This window comes from Falco peregrinus, chromosome 5, assembly GCF_023634155.1.
Source record: "Falco peregrinus isolate bFalPer1 chromosome 5, bFalPer1.pri, whole genome shotgun sequence".
In the NCBI taxonomy this organism is placed as follows: domain Eukaryota; kingdom Metazoa; phylum Chordata; class Aves; order Falconiformes; family Falconidae; genus Falco; species Falco peregrinus.
The window spans coordinates 27,966,325-27,985,883 of NC_073725.1; the positions used below are offsets into that span (position 1 = coordinate 27,966,325).

The 19,559-nt window shown below is 40.4% G+C and overlaps 1 protein-coding gene across 2 annotated transcripts in view; it reads right to left on the reverse strand.

The window, feature by feature from the left end:
• CNTNAP2 (contactin associated protein 2) overlaps positions 1-19,559 on the reverse strand; it is a 1,162,992-nt gene that overhangs the window by 81,898 nt on the left and 1,061,535 nt on the right. For both annotated transcript variants that reach the window (XM_055806132.1, XM_055806133.1), the window contains 2 exons: positions 9,928-10,173; positions 8,342-8,475 (listed from right to left, as the gene is read on the reverse strand). In XM_055806132.1, coding sequence (XP_055662107.1) covers positions 8,342-8,475; positions 9,928-10,173 — 380 coding nt within the window. The remainder of the gene's footprint in view (positions 1-8,341; positions 8,476-9,927; positions 10,174-19,559) is intronic.

Below are 19,559 nucleotides of genomic sequence, written 5' to 3' on the forward strand. Positions count from 1 at the left end.
GAAGTAACAAGGTGGCATGCAGGTGGTTAGGTGCAGCTCCCCCAGGTATGACCACAATGCCCGAGAAAGCAGGAAGCTGGCTATGGCAATCCAATAGGGGATATATGACTTCTTAGCGATGAAACGAAGGTGATTATTCCTCTGCTGAAAGGTTAGGAAAAAACTGACAAACAATATTTTTAGTATCGTGATACTTGAAAAAAAAAAAATTAATACAACAGAAAAGGAGCAGATTCAGGTGGCAAGTGTGTAATTCCTTGGGCTGATCAAAGCCCCTCTTGCTGCAGTTCAGCTCCTTCCTTAACGTGGCACTAGTGCTTCGCTGATCTGTCTCTGCCAGGTTAGTTCCTTCACCCAGGTTACTGTGGAGCCAGAGCAGGGACAAACCAAAGGCTCTAGATAAATAGTGGATCCAGAGAAAAAAGCAGGACCATAAACCCAGCCTTTTTTACTGGCTTAGACTGTCACTGACCTGCAGGCTCACTGCCCATCTGGAACACGGGAGGAGGCACATGCCTTGCCAGCATGATGTAAGGTGAACTTAAGGTTTGCATTGTGCTTTGAGCTCTTCAGCAGAAATGTATATAGAGGTATAGTTAATCCTGTTCTAGGAACCACTCCAAATCACTCTTCCTGGTTTAATGCATTGATTTAGCCTTTTGCAGGTGTTTTTTTTTGTTGTTTGTTTGTTTTTAAATAAATGTCAACTGCAGTCTTTATTGATAAAGTTTTTTTCAGGGATTTAAATTAGAAAGGTGATCCACATGTGGCACAGACACAGAAAAAACAGCTGTATTGCAGAAAAAAACCAAAATAAATACAAAGGGCTTTTTTCGGTTTTCTATTTAAAAATTTGAATCCTTTATGTGCAATAAAGTTGTATATATTCCTGTAGCTGCTGCTGTGATAAATAGTGTCAGGGATAATTTGCCTCACTGTAAAGAAATACAAAAATTGGGACAGAATTTAAATGGAAATGTAGATACATAACTCAAAATGTACCAGAAGCACTGATAAGGAAAAGGACACTATTTAGTCTGGCTGCCTTCAATTGGAACAATTCTCTGATGCTTCTTTCACATATCTGTTGACTTTTTATTGCTCTCTTTAATAGATGAATTACAACAAATGTTAACAGAAGCAATAGCAGGTCATATAATGCCAAGTTGTTAAAATTAAAGACATCTACTTCAGGTACCTAAAGATGACTTTCACAGAACATTAATTTGTCCAGTGTGTGCTGCTATAATAGAACGCACCTATTTCACGTGAAGTTTTGACTTTCTTAGGCTTAGCCTTAGGCTCTGAAAACACTTAATGATTCTTTTGTTCTTTCTTCATTTCTTTAATGCCAATAAAAAATAATGCCAAACCAGCAACCATACAGGCCAAGGAAAATACACATTTGTCACTGGAACAACATTATAGAAGGAAATAGTCTCAATCTAAGGCAATGTACGTAACACGTGCTGCGAGGGGGTAGGTGGGCTGGTACACACTGCAGACCTTTGCTCTGCTCCGCTCCACAGGCTGGCGAGCTCTCGAGCTGCACCACACTCCCTGGCGCTCTGCATGCCCTAGCTTTATTGCCCAGGGACAGGACGGTGTAGGGTGAGGAAGGCATATCCCTTTGGGTCTTAGTCATGATATGTGGCCTAGGGATGGCCGAAAGGTAGGATAAGACAACTGAAAAATCCCTCTGAACCCAGCAATACAGGCTCTGCTGAAAAGATGTGAGAAAGATGGACATGTGGAAGAGTTCCTCTCCTGCGGAGTGGTTTCACAGAACAGATAGTATGTTCTTCCAAAAGGCCTCAAGGTTTGAAACTGTCTCAGCTGATGCAGAGAGAAGGTAAAACTTTTGAAAAGATACGTACTTCAGCACCTGCCCCTGCCTTTCTGCAGCAGCTGCGGGGAAGGCTCAGCATTCACAGCCATGGAACCCCAGGGTGAGATGCTGTCCCCAGGTGGAGCTTTGGGGTCATGTTTTCCCCACTGTACATCTGCCACTAAGAGAAAGATCTGACTCATGTTCTGGTCTTCATGGTAGGGATATTCCACCCTATCATTTGCCAATGAGTGAAAGGAGTTCTTGTTTATTGAAAACATTTTGTCTGACTTTCAGCCAGCTGGGATACGATGGGGATGTGCTGACTTCTCTTGGCAGGTGCCACTGCCCAGCTCCGTCGTGCACAAGACAGAAGAAACAGTTCCTTTATGAGCTTCCTGCCTACCCATAACTGCCGTCTGTACCTGAAAGATTGTAAGTCACACTGTAAAATAAAGAAGTTGTGTCAATTCAGTGAAGGATAAAATCAACAAAACTGCTAGGATCTCAGGGGCATCCTGTGTGCACAAAAGAACAGGTGAGAAAATTATTAATCAGTGAATTATTCATTCATTTCTGATTCTGAGGCATATGATTTAAATTCTGTTCAGCTGTTTCTTGCTGTTGTTCACAGACTCTTTTGAGAATTGAACACCTTGTCTTCTGCAACATCAGTAAAATCATTATATTTGGAGGGAATTTGACATGCAAAGATCAGAGTCAGTATTTCTTTATATTTTGGAAAACAGTTGGAGTTTAGGGTTCTAGAAATTGGATACTATATCAATATAAGTTTTGTTTTATTTTCAAAATTTCTCATATCGATACCTTTTCATGCTAGTTTGTCACCTATTTGTGAAAAAAAAACACCACCCTGTATTTTCAAATCTGAGCAAAACCCACCTCTTGGTGACTCAGACTTTGAAAAAAGAGCTTAGCAGCTATGGGTAAACTTGAGGGCTAATGCATTGAACATGCAGATGTAACAGATGATTCTGCTGTAGAAAATGGTCTGAGTTTGCCTTTCTGTTGCACCTGCCTTTCCAGTAGTACATTGCCAGTGCAGAATGGCAACGTGTAGTAGAAATGATGTATCTCTAGGGATTTAAAATAATTCATTTCAGCAGGAAGGCCTTTACTATTAATAGAAACATTGATTTATTTCTTTTTCTCTGAATCAAAACCTGCTTGGAAATTTATTAAATGAACTTTGAATATAATATAATTACCCGATTATTAGGAAAAAAAGCAGAGGGTTACAGTTGCATTGATATTACCTATGTTTTACATATTTACCTGTGGTTAATGTCCTGGATATTTAAAACATGTTTTATTCATGCCAACTTCTACAGAGTTTGTAATACTGTCTAGCTGTTTTCTTCCAAATTACAAACAGTACTTCCCCATTCCCTACCAGCCAGTGAAATGCTAGTTAAACCAGTCTTCAAATCAGTCAGAAATCTAGACTATTTGCAGCACTGTCCAAAGGGTGCTGTGGCAGCAGGTTTGCCCAGAAAATGAAGGAAATAAATAAATAAATATGGCATTTCTAAATTGTTTTGATGGCATAGCTACCATTAACATGCTATGGTAAAGGTTTTCAAAATGTGACTTAATGGGAGAGTTTTCAGAGAAGTGTTATAAAATTGATTTATGCCTCAAAAATTATAGACTTCTGGCGGTAAACTAAAATAGTTCAATCTATTTAGCTTCTTACAGACAAGATGAAAAGATGTTTTAATCAGCATCTTTAAGAAAGTGTGTTGGGGAATGACACCTGACACCAAACAATTCTTTCATCGATCAGGCATAGACTCCAAGATCCCAAAGTTAAATGCTGAAGGCTGCAGAATTCAAACTATAAATTGGGTGCAAATCCTTTAGAGGAATGGCACTCAACCATTGGAAGATGTGGCCAAAGGATATGGTAAATTTTCTATCATTTGAAGTCTTTAAAGCTAGATAAAATGTCTTTCTAGAAAATGTGTTATACTGCTATGATTACTTTTCCAGCTAGCTGCAGAAAATCATTTGGTGAAATTTTATAGCCTCTGTTAAGAAAGAGCTCAAACAGAGTGATCATATTCTGTTGAGGCTTCAAATTATACGGAACACGATAGTTAGGTATGATTCTACAGCAACAATAATGATACGAGGTGAAATTATAGCCTCACTGAAGCCTATGAGAAAGTTCCCACTCCCTTTAATGAGACCAAAATTTATTCTATAATTATAAAAATCTTTGATATATTCATTGCATTTAAGCTTGGGATTATATGTAGACTGCTTTGCCCCACTTCACTCATTTTATTTTATACTTTGTATTAGTTTTGAATTATGTTTGTATGATTTACATTTTTTAAGCATCTAGGAGTTTGCAAATGTTATCTTTTTTTTAAGTAGTGCAGAGTTCGAAATGGAAATCAGAGAATGGACTTGGAAAAACTCTGTTTCTTCTTGGTTTCATTTGGGTAAGGGTCAAATATTTCATTGATTATTTTTCACAGAAGATGGGTATTTCTCCTGCTTGCCTCTGGTGAAGCTGGAAAATGGAGATCCATGTAAACAAATTTTCTGGATTACTCTCAACCCTACAAACAGATGACTTCAGGTCAAGATTTCCTTGAAGCCTCATTATTAAGTTCACTTTCAATGCATTCAGCAATTAACATCGTGAACATGTGCTATTGTTGGGTATAGCCTCTCTACCACAGTTCTCCATATAGTTCAAGCCTGAAAGAGAGAACTGCCAGCTATCCTTCCGTACGGTCTTCTGGGCAGGTGTGTGCTGGCTGCGGATGGTTGTCCTGGAAGGATATGGATGGGTTTGGGACACTGGAGTCTTGGAGAAGTTGCTCAGGTCTAATACTTTTCAGGAACAAAGAAGGCTGTAACGCCTAACCCATCCCTAGCACTGGCTTTAAAGCAGCATGAAGAACTGGCTATCTGTTGGGAATGCACAAGGATGTCTTAGTACGGAAGCTGAAAGGCCCGATCCAAGTCTGTTGACAATCAACTTTATTTGCCTGAAAATTAAAGCACATCATATGGTTTGGGTGTGGTTGGGTTTTTTCCTTTTTTTTTCTTTTTTTTTTTTCTTTTTCATTTCTTTTTTTCTTTGCAACATACTGACATAACTTTGTGCAACAGACTAGAAAAGTCTCTGATTCAGATTCCACACTTATTTTATTCTGGGGACACAGATAGAGGCAGGAGGTATGAGACTTGCACTAAGGATGCAACTGTTGCAGTTCTTGAAGGGACAATTTAAAGCCTGCTGGAGTCCATGGAAGGCCTTTCATTGGCTTCAATGGGCTTTGGATCAGAACCTCTGCTATGGAGTTTTTGTCCTTGAAGTTCTTAAAAGAAGATTTTACTGATGTGTGAATGATGTTAATCACCCATGAACACTTGGTAAAGAGTGATCTGGTTTTTATGATATGAAAAATACCCTGCTGAAGCATGAAACCTTTTAATGAAGTCAAACAAAGTAAAACTTGCCCTCTGTGACCTAAAGCTCAGTTCTTGAAATGTCATTTACTGGGATAATGCATTCCCCATCTGTCAGTCTGGGCTTTTGCTTGCCACAGGTGAACTAATGCAGCCTTGGAGGTGTGCCACAGTTTACTAGTAGCTGGTATTTTACTAGAGGGGAGAGCTAGGAATTCTTATTAGCAAATGTTAATATTGCCCACCTTGTGGAAATAACAGTAAGCAAATCTTTGTCCTTGAATTTATGTATTTTGGTTTTTCTGCCACTGAAGTCAGTTGTATATCCTTCATCTTGTCCTTGAGAAACCACTAGCATCACAAATAGGAGCTTTTTATTTAATGTAGGACTAATTATTGATTTGACTGCTGTCAGTGAACGTAGAAAACGGAAATATAAAAACCTTTCGACAGAGTCTTTGTTACCACCTTTTGTCTTGACTGTTGGTATGTTAGGAATAGAGATGCAATCCTAACAAAAACAATTCACACTAAATATTTGTTCTTGTTTCTTACCGTATGGATACACAATATTGTGGATATGTGCATTTCAAAGCCCGCTTCAAATTCTGGTTGATTGGACAGTAACTGTGATTTTATGTAAGTAACCAGTGCTCTCCTTGTCTGCCAGCATCAGGTGAGGTCTCACGGAGTTCAACGGTGTGTCTTTTACTGTATTTATACACAAGTGAAACTCCTGAGAATCACGCTAAAACTTCAGTTTGCATGGTTCGTATGGTAGCAATTTATTGCCTGGCTGCAGATTTTTTAAGTCTCTCTGGCATTACAGGGTTATTACAGTAAGTTAGAAAGACAGGTATTCTAAGTATGAACTTGCTATTAAGATCTCAAAAATACTGAGTGCTCTTGAATTGAGGCTTTGATGAGAAATAAATCTTTCTCATGACACTTTTATGCCATGTAGAGATGTGGCAGTGTGAGCAACAGCACCTGGCAAGCAAGCTGTCTTCTTTAAAAGCAAGCAAACCAGCTGCTCATCAGGTTGGAGAAGGATTTAGCAGGAAATAAAAGTCTACTCAAATGTTCATTGCTCAGATCTGCAAGAGAAAACTCATAGTTTACAATTTGTCTGCTGGATACTGAGAAAAATAGTATTTATATCTTCTGTATTTTCAAACACTGGGAAGAGTTTATCTTTGAAAACAGGACTCATTTTCAAGTGATCAGTCTGCTTAACAGATCCATTTTGGTTCATATCAGTTCTCAAATTTGCAGAATGTAACCGGATAAGTAACAAAATCAACTCCCTTATGGAGAACAAACAAAACCTGATAGATCTTCTGTTTCAGGATATAGTAGGGGTAAGATTTCTGGATTTGCTTTGTATGGGTCCCTCCATTCCCTATTCTTGCACATGCAGCAGACAGATTGTCTCATTTAATAAGCCTCCAATGTATCTGCTTTCTGGTAACATAAACCAGCTGTGTTTTAAGCACACTGACCAGATTAAGACATTTTTTACCCCAGTAGAGCAATGCTAACCAAAATGTTTCTGGCTTTTCAAAGCCAGATAGGTAGTGGTCTCACAAAACACTGGGGAAAAAAACCTGACAGACCCCAAATGTAGGCGAGCTGACTCAAGGCTGGCGTACTGAACTGTGTACGTACTTTCCAACTGGGCAAGGTGTCTCAACTGATCCCTTCAGAAAATCATTTATTTCGTTTTACATCTGGCTAAATCAGCCAGCTATGACTCCATAGGAAACATGCCCTACCTCCCCAAACCAGAAGCATTTAACAGCAGAAGGGTACCGAACTGTAGGTCTTCTTTAGCTTCCATTTAGCAGTAAGAGAAATAAATCCAAATGTAATAGCATGCAAGAAAGGTGCATATATCCAAATGTGTTTGGATCCAAGATGCATCCAAAAGTGTTTGGATGTATCACCTGAATATTTTTTAGGTTATCTGGCATTTTGCAAATAATTTTATGACAATTCTACTTCAATGCATTCAGTGTTATTCTGAGTAGTGAGAACCTCCGTCAAATGAAACTGTAATGCACTGAAGAGGTTTCCTTTTGATGCCTTAAAATAATAACTGCCAGGGATCTACTTTAATCCTTAGGTAGATAATACTGTGACAGCTACTATCCTTCACCCTTTGGCTTGGTTCCCAAGGAGACTTCCCCTGTTTATATTTCACTTGTTACTGGTTTTGGTTTGCTTCTCATGGACTCTCAAACCCAGATTAATCTATCCCATCCACCTGACTCCCCTGTCAACCAAATTATCCTCATACCCTGCTGCAATCTTCATGTTTGCAGATATGACAACCAGGGAAGGAAGACGGTGCTGTAATGACCACAGAGAGAAAGCTGCCTAGAAATATTGATTGCTTCTTGCAGCACTCTCCTCTGTTATTTAAATAGTATTATACTACCTCAAAGGTTTGTAAACTGAGATACGGGGAGGTGAAGTTCCTGCCTGTGCTGTATCAAAACCTAAATAAGCCAGAGCTACATGCCTTCACTAATACCCTGTCTCAGACTCCTGTCACACAAACACTTCAGCATCTGCTCATCTTTGCAGAACAGCTCTTCTGATTTCACTGGACTGCAGGGTAAATTTAAATTTAAAGACATTCTCATTTGCAGACTCAGGACTTATGGCACGCTATTTAGTTGTCTGTGCGTCAGGCTCTACCGCCATTTAAGATGCTGCAGGGTACCCCTCCTGGCTTCCAGCTGCCGCTCCAGAATGGTGCAGGTTTACCCTAAGTCCCATGTTATCTATCAGCCCAGATGTCTCTGATGCCCTCGAGCATCTACAGTGACACCTGTATTAGCCCAGCTGTCATCACGCTAGCATGAGCATTTCAGAACAACATGACTTGATGCAGTAGAGGGAAAGAATATCTTCTATTAACTCCTAGGAGCACGATCAGCAGGCAGAACCTGATCTACTGTACTTCTGATTTCCTAAATCACACTGATTTCTTCAGAGGGATGGAGACTCTCTAAGCTGCAAGCACCAAGTCATGGAACCAACGCACGCACAGCTTACCTGCAGTACTATGTCCCGTCCACTCCGCGTGATGTTAACAGTGTGGGGCTGTCCATTAGCCATGTTTCTGTGGTCCACATCAATGTTATATGGCTCTTTGGTGCCTCCTAGGCTGTAACGAATTTGCAGATTCCCTAGTGAAAGAAATGTGAAAAGCACCCTCAGGTGTTTTGATCTTTATTCACCAGCTGTTTTCCCCTCTTCATTTCCACATACACCTGTTCACATTTTACACTTAAATTGCTCTCAGAGCTGGTCTCTGCAGTAGGAAAGGAGATAGCGGTTGAGATTATAGAGCTGCTGGGCTGAAACCGGCTTCTAGTTTATAGCCCAGAAGTGTGACAATGACCAGCATCTCAAAACCAAAGTGTCTGCAAACATCCCAGACTGCAAACCACACAAATCAGAGCTGTGCCTTGAACAATATGGACAGATCTGCGCACATCAAGTGGCACTGTGTTGTTGAGATTATTATCTTTGCTGCAGTCAAATTCTTTGAAGTAAAACAAAGAATGATGTTTTCTAACGAATCAACCATTGATATGCATTGAATAAAGGCAAAATTACAACAAATTAACAGTGACACATAATGCACACAGGGGACTTTCTTGCTCTCACAGTTAATTGTTGTTGACGGGTGACCGTCTGGACTTTTATGGAAATTTAATATAAGGTGAGATGAAAACCTCAGGTTATATTGTTAGAAAAGTATAGTTAAAAGTGGTTAGTTGATATTCATGACATACTGCCAGAGAGAGACATTTTTTGTCTGCTCTTCATAACAAGTTTTAATATTTGATTAAAATGAAGGATGTTTGAAAAGGGAAATGCAGACCTCACTATTGATAAAAACCGGAAAAAATCTGGCCCAAAAGAGCAGCCCTAGACCTTTATAACTATCGTTTAGATGTCTGACATGGGATTTCTGTCATGTACCTTCTTTCTTCCCCATGAAGGGGAAAAAATGAGTCGCATGTAGAATACTTATATTAACTTATCCCATAAAAGAGAACAGCAGTAAAAACATCCTAATTAAGATTTTCATAAGGCACTAAGGCACTATTTGGAATCAAAGTATATTCAGTTTACATACAGTTTTAATACTGTAACAGCAAATGATCCATATCCAACCTTCAGCCATCACCAAATATTTAGGACCTTATATACTGTGCTGTATCCATATTTAAGCCACCTCAGTGGGTATCCAGATTTTAAGAACAGTACATTACGCTTTCCACTGACTACTGGTGATACTGCCATGAGTTCAGCAGTTAAGGTAACTAGATGTGGATGCCTGCTTGTCCCCTCCATAATGCTAGTTCATGGCACGGATCTGTTACAGCATGTTTTTCAGGTGGTGGTGGATTTCTGTTCTGTTTTGAAAGGGAAGGTTGGCTAATGAAACCCCACCAAACTGAACAGTTAAATCTAGTACAAGTGCAATACAGGTTCGGGTCCCATGTACTTTATTTTTACATGACAAGGGTGAAGAGACTTTCTCATTAATTCAGAGCTTCAGCTGAATGTCACACTGGTGTTATTATCAATTGTGCCTTCAATGGAGAGACCCCAGAGCAGTTGCTTACCGGATGGCTTGACAAGCACAGCCATGAAGTCCTGGGTATAGGAGCTGATGTACAATAAGACACAAGGGGACTTGGTGGTACTGAAGCTGAAGCTGAGCGCTTCTTTATTCAAGTTGAGATCAGGCGCTGTGGTCTCGGGATCCGTAGAACTCAAAAGTGTTCGGCTAACTAAATCCTTCACGCTAGTCCCTGGGGAGTGGAAGTTGTAACGAAGCCACATTCCCTCTTCAAAGAATGCTCCAACATCTTGAACATAAAAGAAAAAGAAAAAAAAAAAGAAAAAGAGAAATTAAACATACTGACACCTTTTGGTTGAAACGTACTACTACGGACTTAATCAGTACTAATCTGTGCATGTTTCTATTGCTGCATTCTTTAAGCACATTGACAATATTTAGGTCAAGAGCCTCACTGTTTTCCAATAACAATGAAGAAGAAAATCTCCATTTTATTTGTGGGTACCTGGATCCCCAGAGCAAAGGAAAGATTTCCTTTGGGTCACACAGAAAGTCCATACTTATATTGCATATATACAGTACTACAGAGCAGAAGAACCCCACTTTAGATTTATTCTCACTGAACTCTTGCAGCTGATAATGCTCCAAAAAAGGAGATATGAGGAAGGGAGATTTAAGGAACACAATAAGTAAACACTGTCAAGGAAAAGGAAAATCAGCAATTCTGATCAGCAAATTTGAGTGGATTTGGAAGGACCTCACAAAGGAATGATGGCAATTCTAGCACCTGAAAGATATGAAATAGGATTGGACACAATGCGAGAAAGCTCTCCAATGATAGCACAATTCTTCATGAAAACTGGATGGAGTTCACAAGGATGCCCTTATGGGGAGAGAAAATTAACGAGTGAGCTTCAGAACAAGGCAAGAGATGCCTGAACTGCAGCTCCCAGGAGGTGCTACCCAGGCAAAGTTTTCAAACCAACCTGAGACAAAATGTCATGTTTTAACACTCTTGACAGAAAATGAAACTACTTTTGGCAGAACTAATACTTCCAGCTGAAAAAGCATTGTTATTACTTCTCATAATATTGCAGCCCTGCCTATTTCTTAACATTAAAAACATAATTCAGAGTTGACATTCTTACAGTGAAGGCTGATTTTGACAGCCTCCTGTGGGAATCACAGCACAGTTCCCTGCCATTGGAAGTGTGTAACCTGTGAAATCTTTTTGGGCTCGCCGGACTGGCTTCCTATGGCAGCCATTCATTGAGTGACACTGTGGTCCTGGATAGACTTTGCTGTCTGGGAAAAAGTCATTAAAGGAAGTTTTTAAATTACATGTGAACTTCATTTAGAAAGTATGTTTATGAACATTTCATAAAGGATTAAAGAATGATAAATAAAGATTATGACCATAGCATACGAGTACTGTATTTAAAGAACGGTTATAAGTAATGTTTAAAGAGGCGAGCAGTCTTTTAAATTTTTTTTTCATCATTTACTACCTTCCTACAATGCCACAAAGGTGCCACAGACTGGTACAAAATTGCCCAGCTAAACTTCTGAAAAATAAATACTCTGTTTATTTTAAAAGAAATCAAATTTTTATTCCCTTTTAGCATTTGAAGTCTTCACACAATTCTAAGCAAAGGCTTTATCACAAAACACATGAAGCAAGATGTCCATTTTGCAAGCTGTGCAGTGACACAGAGCAAGTCAGGAAAGAGCCTGCAGACTTTATTCAGAGTAGATGAGCAGAGAAAAGATAAGAAGACAGGTAAAATTATAATGGACTTTATTGATGCTCCTTTCCAGAATTTTGCTAAATCTAGTGCTGGAAAAGTTCTGTTTTCCTGTTACCATACAAAAGGTCTCCAAAATTCAAAATATCATAGTCACTCTCACCATGTGGCCACATTAAACATGAAGTCAAGTTGTGGCCTCAAGACGCTATAAATTATTTGATCATTCGGATAGATTTATAACTGCCATTTTACAGGTAAAACCTTAAATCACCTTGAAATAGTTACTGGAGAGGCAATTCTGTTTAACAGCTATATTTTGCAGGAGACTCAGCTTAAGTGCTCCTGGATTAAAAGTGAAAGGGTCCTATCCTGCAAATACTTCCCCAAATTGTGACGCCTTCTGCCTTTAACAGCAGTGTTGAAAACCAGTGTTAGCACTTACAAATCTAAAGCAGCATATGCTGTAGCTCTAACTATTTACAAGACTGGCTTAAAAGTATCCCTGTGCCCACTAATGTATTCTGCTTCTGGCTCACACCAGCTGCTCCGTGGGCAGCTGCCGTCATGGTGCCGCCGCTGTGCTGGGCAGCCTGGCTGTCTGACACTGCTGCTCCGCTGCCAGGGACCATGGCCCCTGCCCAGGCTCTGCGCATGCACGCGCACCTTGATGCAGAATTATTTTCGCCTGCTTGTCATGCTGTTTGTTTTAGGAGCGATTTTCGGGATTGCCTAGCACTATGCTTGCCCAGGGCCTCACACACTGGGAATACCAGGACCTCCAGTCCTGACCTCAGTGCTGCGCTGGGGCTGAACTGGAAAACGTGCAATGCATTTTTCCAGAGCTGTAAACATTATGAATTGCTACTTTAAATGTTTGTTACTACAAAGAAAGTTAAGTAAATGGTACTCTCGGAAGTGGCAAGATGTTTTTTCCTAACGGGTTTCACGACTGTTCTGTATGTTTAACTTGATTTGTGCTGAGAAAACCGTTTTCAGTATAGCTTCATGATTTCAGGCATACAAGCTATTGTAATGAGCCTTGAAATTCTCCTCACACGCACACCACTCTTTGAAGAGGAAGGATAAGAGGCAGGTTCACTTGGGCTGTGTGAGTATATCAGGCCCTCAACAGGAAGATATTGAATCCCCTCAAGTTCCAGCTCAGCAAAGAGGTTGATGCATGTGATTAGGCTCTCCACTGAACGAAGCTGAAGTCCTTGCAGCAGAACGGCAAAATGCTCAGCAGCTCACAGGAGCAAGCTGTTTCAACTGTTAGGCAATACTAGAAAAAGCTAAAAGATAATTTTCTCTATATTGAACACAGCTGTAAGATAACTTAGAAATGCTGAGGGACGATCAGTGAAAAAAGTCTCTACTCAGAGGTCACAAGCGTATCATCTTCCTGAAGCTCTGATAGAAGGAATATCAAAGTCCTTCATTCAGAAAACCATTCAAGCTGTCTGAATGAAATGGGTAAAATGCAGCACAAAACCTGCTGCTGAAACGTGGGGGCGGTTTCCATGGACGACCCTCTGCTTTCTTTTGTACTATTTCAAACGCTATCGGAACAGATGGCTTGTGGGAGATCAGGCAGAAGGCGTAGCGAAGGGTTCCTCAGCAAACTGCCCTTTTGATGCAGAAGCCTTGGGGAAATGAATGTGGTGGGAGCAGAGCAGTTTTCTTTGGAAAGCAGTACCCACTTCTACAGCAATATGCAGTGTGCTCATCCTCTCTTGACAGCCTTTGCAAATATATACAGCTCGGGCTTGCTTTGCAGAGGAACCCAGAAGTGGAACCGTGGATAATTAGAAACGATTTTATCCAGCAAGATGCACGCCCCCAGGATGAACAACATATACTGTACAAAATTGTCTGGCTTCAAGAAAAGGGATGAAGCAAAAGCTGATCCAGGTCTACTACACAAAATGCACACGTACCCAGAACTATCAAACTTATTTTGAAGGTTACGATTCTTTGGTCATCTCCCCACTCTCCCTTTTCCCACTCAGTTACTTTTATTTTGTACACTCTCATTCTATCTGGGAACAGGAGTATTGAAAGACTGGAGGAAAAAGGCAAATAGCATGTGCGTGCACACACACGCACTATTTCTGTTACAAAAATTCCACAATCTCAGGACATTTCTGCGCCTCTGTTGTAGACCTAAGAAAATATAAGTAGGAACCTGATTCTCCTTTGCTGCTGGTTTAACATCAGTGAAATATCAGTGTTGCTTGTTCTCTTCTCAGGTATTTATAATGATTCTGGTAGCTGTGCACTCAGTTACACTCAGAACTTGTCTTCTTTCTCTGATACTTTCTCCTCACCTGTGAAAAGCATGGCCAGCATGGCACAAGTGTGGCTGAACCCAGCTTCAGCAAGATTTTCTGTCTGCAGGTGAGTGTATAGAAGATACACTGAGCAGTGATTGAATTGGCTCCGTGCTGACAGCTGGGATAGCAATGTCAATAGGTAAGGTCATGAATCAAGTGCAATATAGTACTCTGAATAAATAAAGCAGCAACAGATCTGTGGAGCTGCCAAAAAAAACCCCAAACCCAAACCCCCTAAAAAACCCCAAAACACACCCCCAGCTCCACCCCCACCCTGATTTCAACACAGGAGCTCTTCAAGAGTGGCACTGTAAAAGGTGGAATCTACCTTCTGCAACAGCATGCTGTTGCTGGCTCACAAGTGCCACCTCACCTTTTTCCAAGTGAACCCAAGACCTGGCTTCTGTCGCCTTCTACCTGGAGGGCAAGGAGAAAGCAATGCTGGTTCCTTCTCTGGTATTACTGCACTTGGCTTTTTTGAAGCTGCACCTTCAAAGCAATCTTATTAACGTGCAGTAATGGGGTAAGATCCCTGTCTTACAAAAGCTGGAGGCAAACCCCTGGCAACTATGAAGCTTGGCCAGGACACATGAAAGCTGCAGAAGAGAAGGGTTCTCCCCTCTGGCTCACGAAGCTGGCTGAGATGCCTTCTTATAGCTGTAGGCACGTCCCAGCTGCAGGCCCTAAATGCCTCCTTGGCCATGCTCAGATTTGGTAAATTAAAAATATTATTCTCTGATGCTGCTTGCCAATGCTTGATGCTATGTCTTCCCTGCATGGAGTTCTGGATGTAAAAAGCCCCATTTTCAAACTCCTAAGGACAGACAGTCACCATTGGCAGTCTAACATGCGCTGCATGTACAAGGATTGTCAGGGCAACGTAGACAGTGCTCAAAGTGCCGATGCACAATTTTTTTCCTTTTTGATTTCTCATGTTGTTATGAATGTTGAATATAGATTAAGTAGAGCTTGCTTGCCTGGCTTGTGGCTAAAACGTGCTAGAGAGCACCAGAAATTGCAGCCACTTCCAGGCTGCCAGCACAAGACGAAGACAGTTTGCTGAGATACGTCCTGGCCATAGGGCATCAGCAAAGGGTCAGAATCTCACAGCTGCTCATCTGGGAGAGAATTTACTTTGAGTGCTCTGAAGATCGTAATGCTTATCATTTATCTGGTTAATTCACTCAATGTTTTATTTTACCTTCAGGCTCACGCTATTTAGTTTGTGAAAGCAAGAAGCACAGATTTAAAGGTTTTGTCCTACATCCTCGGGTCTCGTAATCTGGCTGCCATTACTGTAATAATGTGATGCACGTTTGAATTTTCTACGTGTGGAGTAAAATACCAAGATACAGCAATTGCTTGTTGGCATTAATAGAATACAAATCCACTGAGAGTTTGCTGCTTCTGTGTGCATATATCAGTATCCAGGACAAAAAACAGCTCTCTTGAACAAATGACCATCAGAATCAGGGCATATGTAAAATAATGTGCACCAAGGAAACGATGGGCCTGATCGTAAATCCATGCAAAGTTTCTTGCTATCATCAGTAGAATAGGATGAGTGCCACAGAAGATGGGGTTAAGCCACCTGATTCATTACATCTTCAAGCCTCCCTAGTCAATGCCGACAGGTAGATTCTGTTGGGAAGCAGCCTGGCATACCTAAGCAAGGTTGTGATCTGAACCTTCTTTTGCAGTAGCCCTGTAAAGCAGCTGTCTTTTAATCATACCTTGCTATACCTGGAAAGAAGTGCACATGCCAAGGAAAAGCTAAAAATGCCAGGAAAATCACATCTGCGTTTCATCCTGCACTGGTGTGAGATTACTATAGCTCTTCCTATAGCTACAGCCGCTTGCACTTGTGTCTAGGACAGCACGCTCAGAATAAGGGAATGGTAAACTGTATTGTGTATTCTCTTCTGGATCTAAATGAAAAGACAGCTCCCTCTCTAATGGAAATACCCATAATGGGTACACTCCCCCCCCCCCCCCCCCCCCATTGAATCAAACAGGAGGGATGAAGAAAAATGTAATGGCAAACATACAACAGGTTTCCCTATGGCCTGCTAGCAAGTCTTTGGAGGCACTCCTTAGGTAACCTCAGAGAAAAACTTGCAGCTTTGCAAGAGCCATTTGAGAAATATTAGAAACTGCCAGCTGATGCTTGCACGGTATTCAGAGTGACAACTTTGGTAGGCAAGATGTGGCTTCAATTCCTTCCTGTACCATAGGTAACCACACTGAAAGTGAGCAGATCCTTGCTTCCCTCGTTATCTCATTCGCTTTCTGCACAACCGTAATAAAATCATCTTCTCGCATCACAGAGTTCTGGTAAAGACAAACACCTTATCAGCTCATGATATACTACTCCAGTAGCATGCAGGTGTACAAATATTGCACATGGGTGTCTGGGGTGAGAACCTCATGGTTCTGAGCTGCCTTTACACAGGCGTGCAGCAGCCAGCAACGCTGCTGAAGCTGCTCTACGCAAAGCGCCTGCATCCAGCGAGCAATGACACCAGAGAAGGCCTATTACAATTAGCTGACAAAGAAATTGAAAGTTTATCACATTTTCTGAGTCAGGACTTAGAATTTTTTAACTTATTACCCTGATTTATTTGCATTTTATAAGTAGCTTGTTATGGATGGATGGCAAGTGGGCTTGCAAGTTCAGTTTATAATCAGGTTGTAATTTCTCTGAGATAGGCAAGTAGTGTGAGAAAGGTTTCTTTTGCTTTAAAACCATTTTTTTTTCAGTAAAAGAATTCTTGCAACTTGAGTGAAATGCAATTTTCAAAGCACTAGAGCACAACTGTGCATGTTTAACAAGGCACTATTGACAGGACAGCAGAATGGAATAGTTTTACAGAATACTTTTTTTTTTTTTTTTTTTTTTTGAGTATATATATTTACTCAATAGAGGCTAAGACCCAAGTCCTAGAGGCCGTATGCTAAAGTTTGATCTACAGGTAGAAAAACCTGACGGCAGCATTCAGACTTAACCAGGCTGGTAGCCTAACATTCTCAACCCAAGCAAAATTTCTAATATAACTTTTGGCTAACAGATCATAATCATGTTGTGCATAACAGATTTTTTTTGGAGAGTGGGAGGGAATGTTGCCTTGATTTTCCACGTTCTGGGATTATGAACAACGTAAAATTAATAAGTTAGTTACCTTAAAACACTTGAACAATCACCTCCTGTTACAGCAAAGCAATGACAAGCACCAAAATAAGGGGAATTGAATGGGTATAACCAGGGCAGAAATTGGACATGATGAAGTGTCAGAGTCTGTGGAAGACTGCAGAGCTGCTTCACCCATGTGCCATAGCACCAGGGGTTGGTTTGGTTGGGTTTTTTTGCATCCACTCAGCCTCATAAAAAGCTGATTTTTCTCTTTGAGGCAGAGGAGGGAGCAGGAAAGGTAGGCAACCTGGTCATGACAATGCTACTGTAAGGGCTTTCAGGGTTCATGCACATGTAAAACCAAACACGAAAGAGTTCAGTTTGGGCATTGGCATAAGGATCACAATAATTCACACTGTGGGTCTGAGCTTTACTGGAAAGAAAGAAAAAAGTGTATACACTGAGCTCATCTTGGTGTTTGCTGATGCAAATTGAGTAACTACATAGAAACTGGGAAGCTTTGAATTTACCCTTCCAGCACACCTAAAGGCATGTGGGTCACAGCACCAGCTATATATATTTTTTTCTTTTGGCCGTACTCTTGGTAGTGGGCAATTTCTTCTCCTGCTGTTGATCCACAGCACTTCAGTACCCAAAGGAGGAATGCCTTCTCCCTGGGGGATCCCCCAAATCACAGTCCTGCCACACGCTCTACGGAAGCATTTCAGCGTTTGACCTTCACTCTTTTTGTTTAAAGGAACAAAAGAGATTGTTTTTAAAGGAACAAATACTAATTGTTTTCTCACAATTGCTTTTATCATGATAGGACAACAGTGGGTAGAAAAAAAAAGACAATTTATGCTCAAGCAAAGGACAGGGAAAGGTCAGAAAGCAATCTGTAGGACTGCAGAAACACTGCAGCTATTTCTCAGAGCAATTTCTCTGAGCAACGAAAGAAGTGAATGCAATTGCATATGCCCCAAATACAAAGCAAAAGTAAAGTTAAAATAGATGTCAAACTGCATTTTTTTACTTTTTTCGTCTTTGTAAAAAAATAGTGCAATTTCCAGGCCACTGTCACATCAATCACGTTGTGATCTGCTGCTAATAAGACTGGAGACGATGCTCTTTCTTGTCAGTCATCAGTCAGTGGCTCTAAGGATGGATTTCATCAGCAAAAGAATCCACAATATGCAAGGCCTGTTTTTACTGTGAGATGTGTTTATTACTTATGAACCATTGTATGGTGATTTCCATATAGTAATGATAGAGGGTTTTTTTCCCTCTGGTTTTCCTGTTGCTGCTTCTGCTAGCAGTTTCAATATGTAACCAACCTCAAAAAGTTTACTGTGTGGAAGGGGCTTGAATATAAAAAAAATTGGATAAGAAAAGCTTCCTGTGGCAAAATCAATGGGAAGAGAAGGCTGTGGTATATTAACAGGTGTTGTATTATGCCACTTTTCACTCCTGCTGAGTAGCATCTTTTGGTGGTAATATCTCATATTGGTTTGCATGTGATGACTTAAAAAGTCAGGCACTATTGATTATTGAATCAACAGAGCTACTTGGCCTGGAAGGTTTTACTCAGAGGAATAAACTAAAGAAACATAGTCCTAGTTTATCATGCAAAGTACTAGCCTTGTTATTTCTTGGCAGCTGAAGTGAATTCCTAGTGGAGGTAAGAAAGGAAAATATTCTTGCCTGCTTCATGTTAGACTCACCCAACATCCCAGCATCCACCTGCATACTGTGGCGCAGGTTAGCAAACCACAAGAGGCAGACAACTATGTCCTTGCTATAAATAACGGAACTGGTTGAAAACTGAAAATATTATCTTTAAAAACTTGTAAACAGACATTTCAGTATTTTTAGAGAGGGGAAAGTGTAAGTATTAATGAAAAATGCATTGAAATATCAGAATTGCAATGTTTAAATCCAAATTAACTAAAATATAATGTAGGTAACATTTCTATTTTCCAGAGAATGCAGGGAATGATTCCCTGCTATTTTCCAACAAACTATAATTTTTATAGATTTTAGTTTTTTTATAAAACTAAAATATACTCAGTTGTTTTGCCAATATTTATTTTGCTGTCGTTAGTACTGCATGCTTGTCCACTGTATCTAGAAAATACATACAGTCTTGTCTCATGGATCAAGAGGATATGGTACAAGATTCTGGGAGCTGCTATTAGAAAGAAAGAAAATGTAGGATCCCCTTCTCTCACAAGTCTTGGGAGTCTGACAACATGCACAAGATGTTCCAGTGCTTTACTTGATTTAAAAGGCTCAATGCAAGTTAAATTTATAATGTAAAATTTAATGGGCTGAAAATGAACTATTTTAAAAATCTCATTCTCAGCACCGTTTCTTCCAGAGGTTTTACAGCTATTTTGATCGTGGGATGCCCCAAACCCAGTCTGTTTTGTGCTTGATTTATCTTCTAACTTTATCCTAGTGCCAC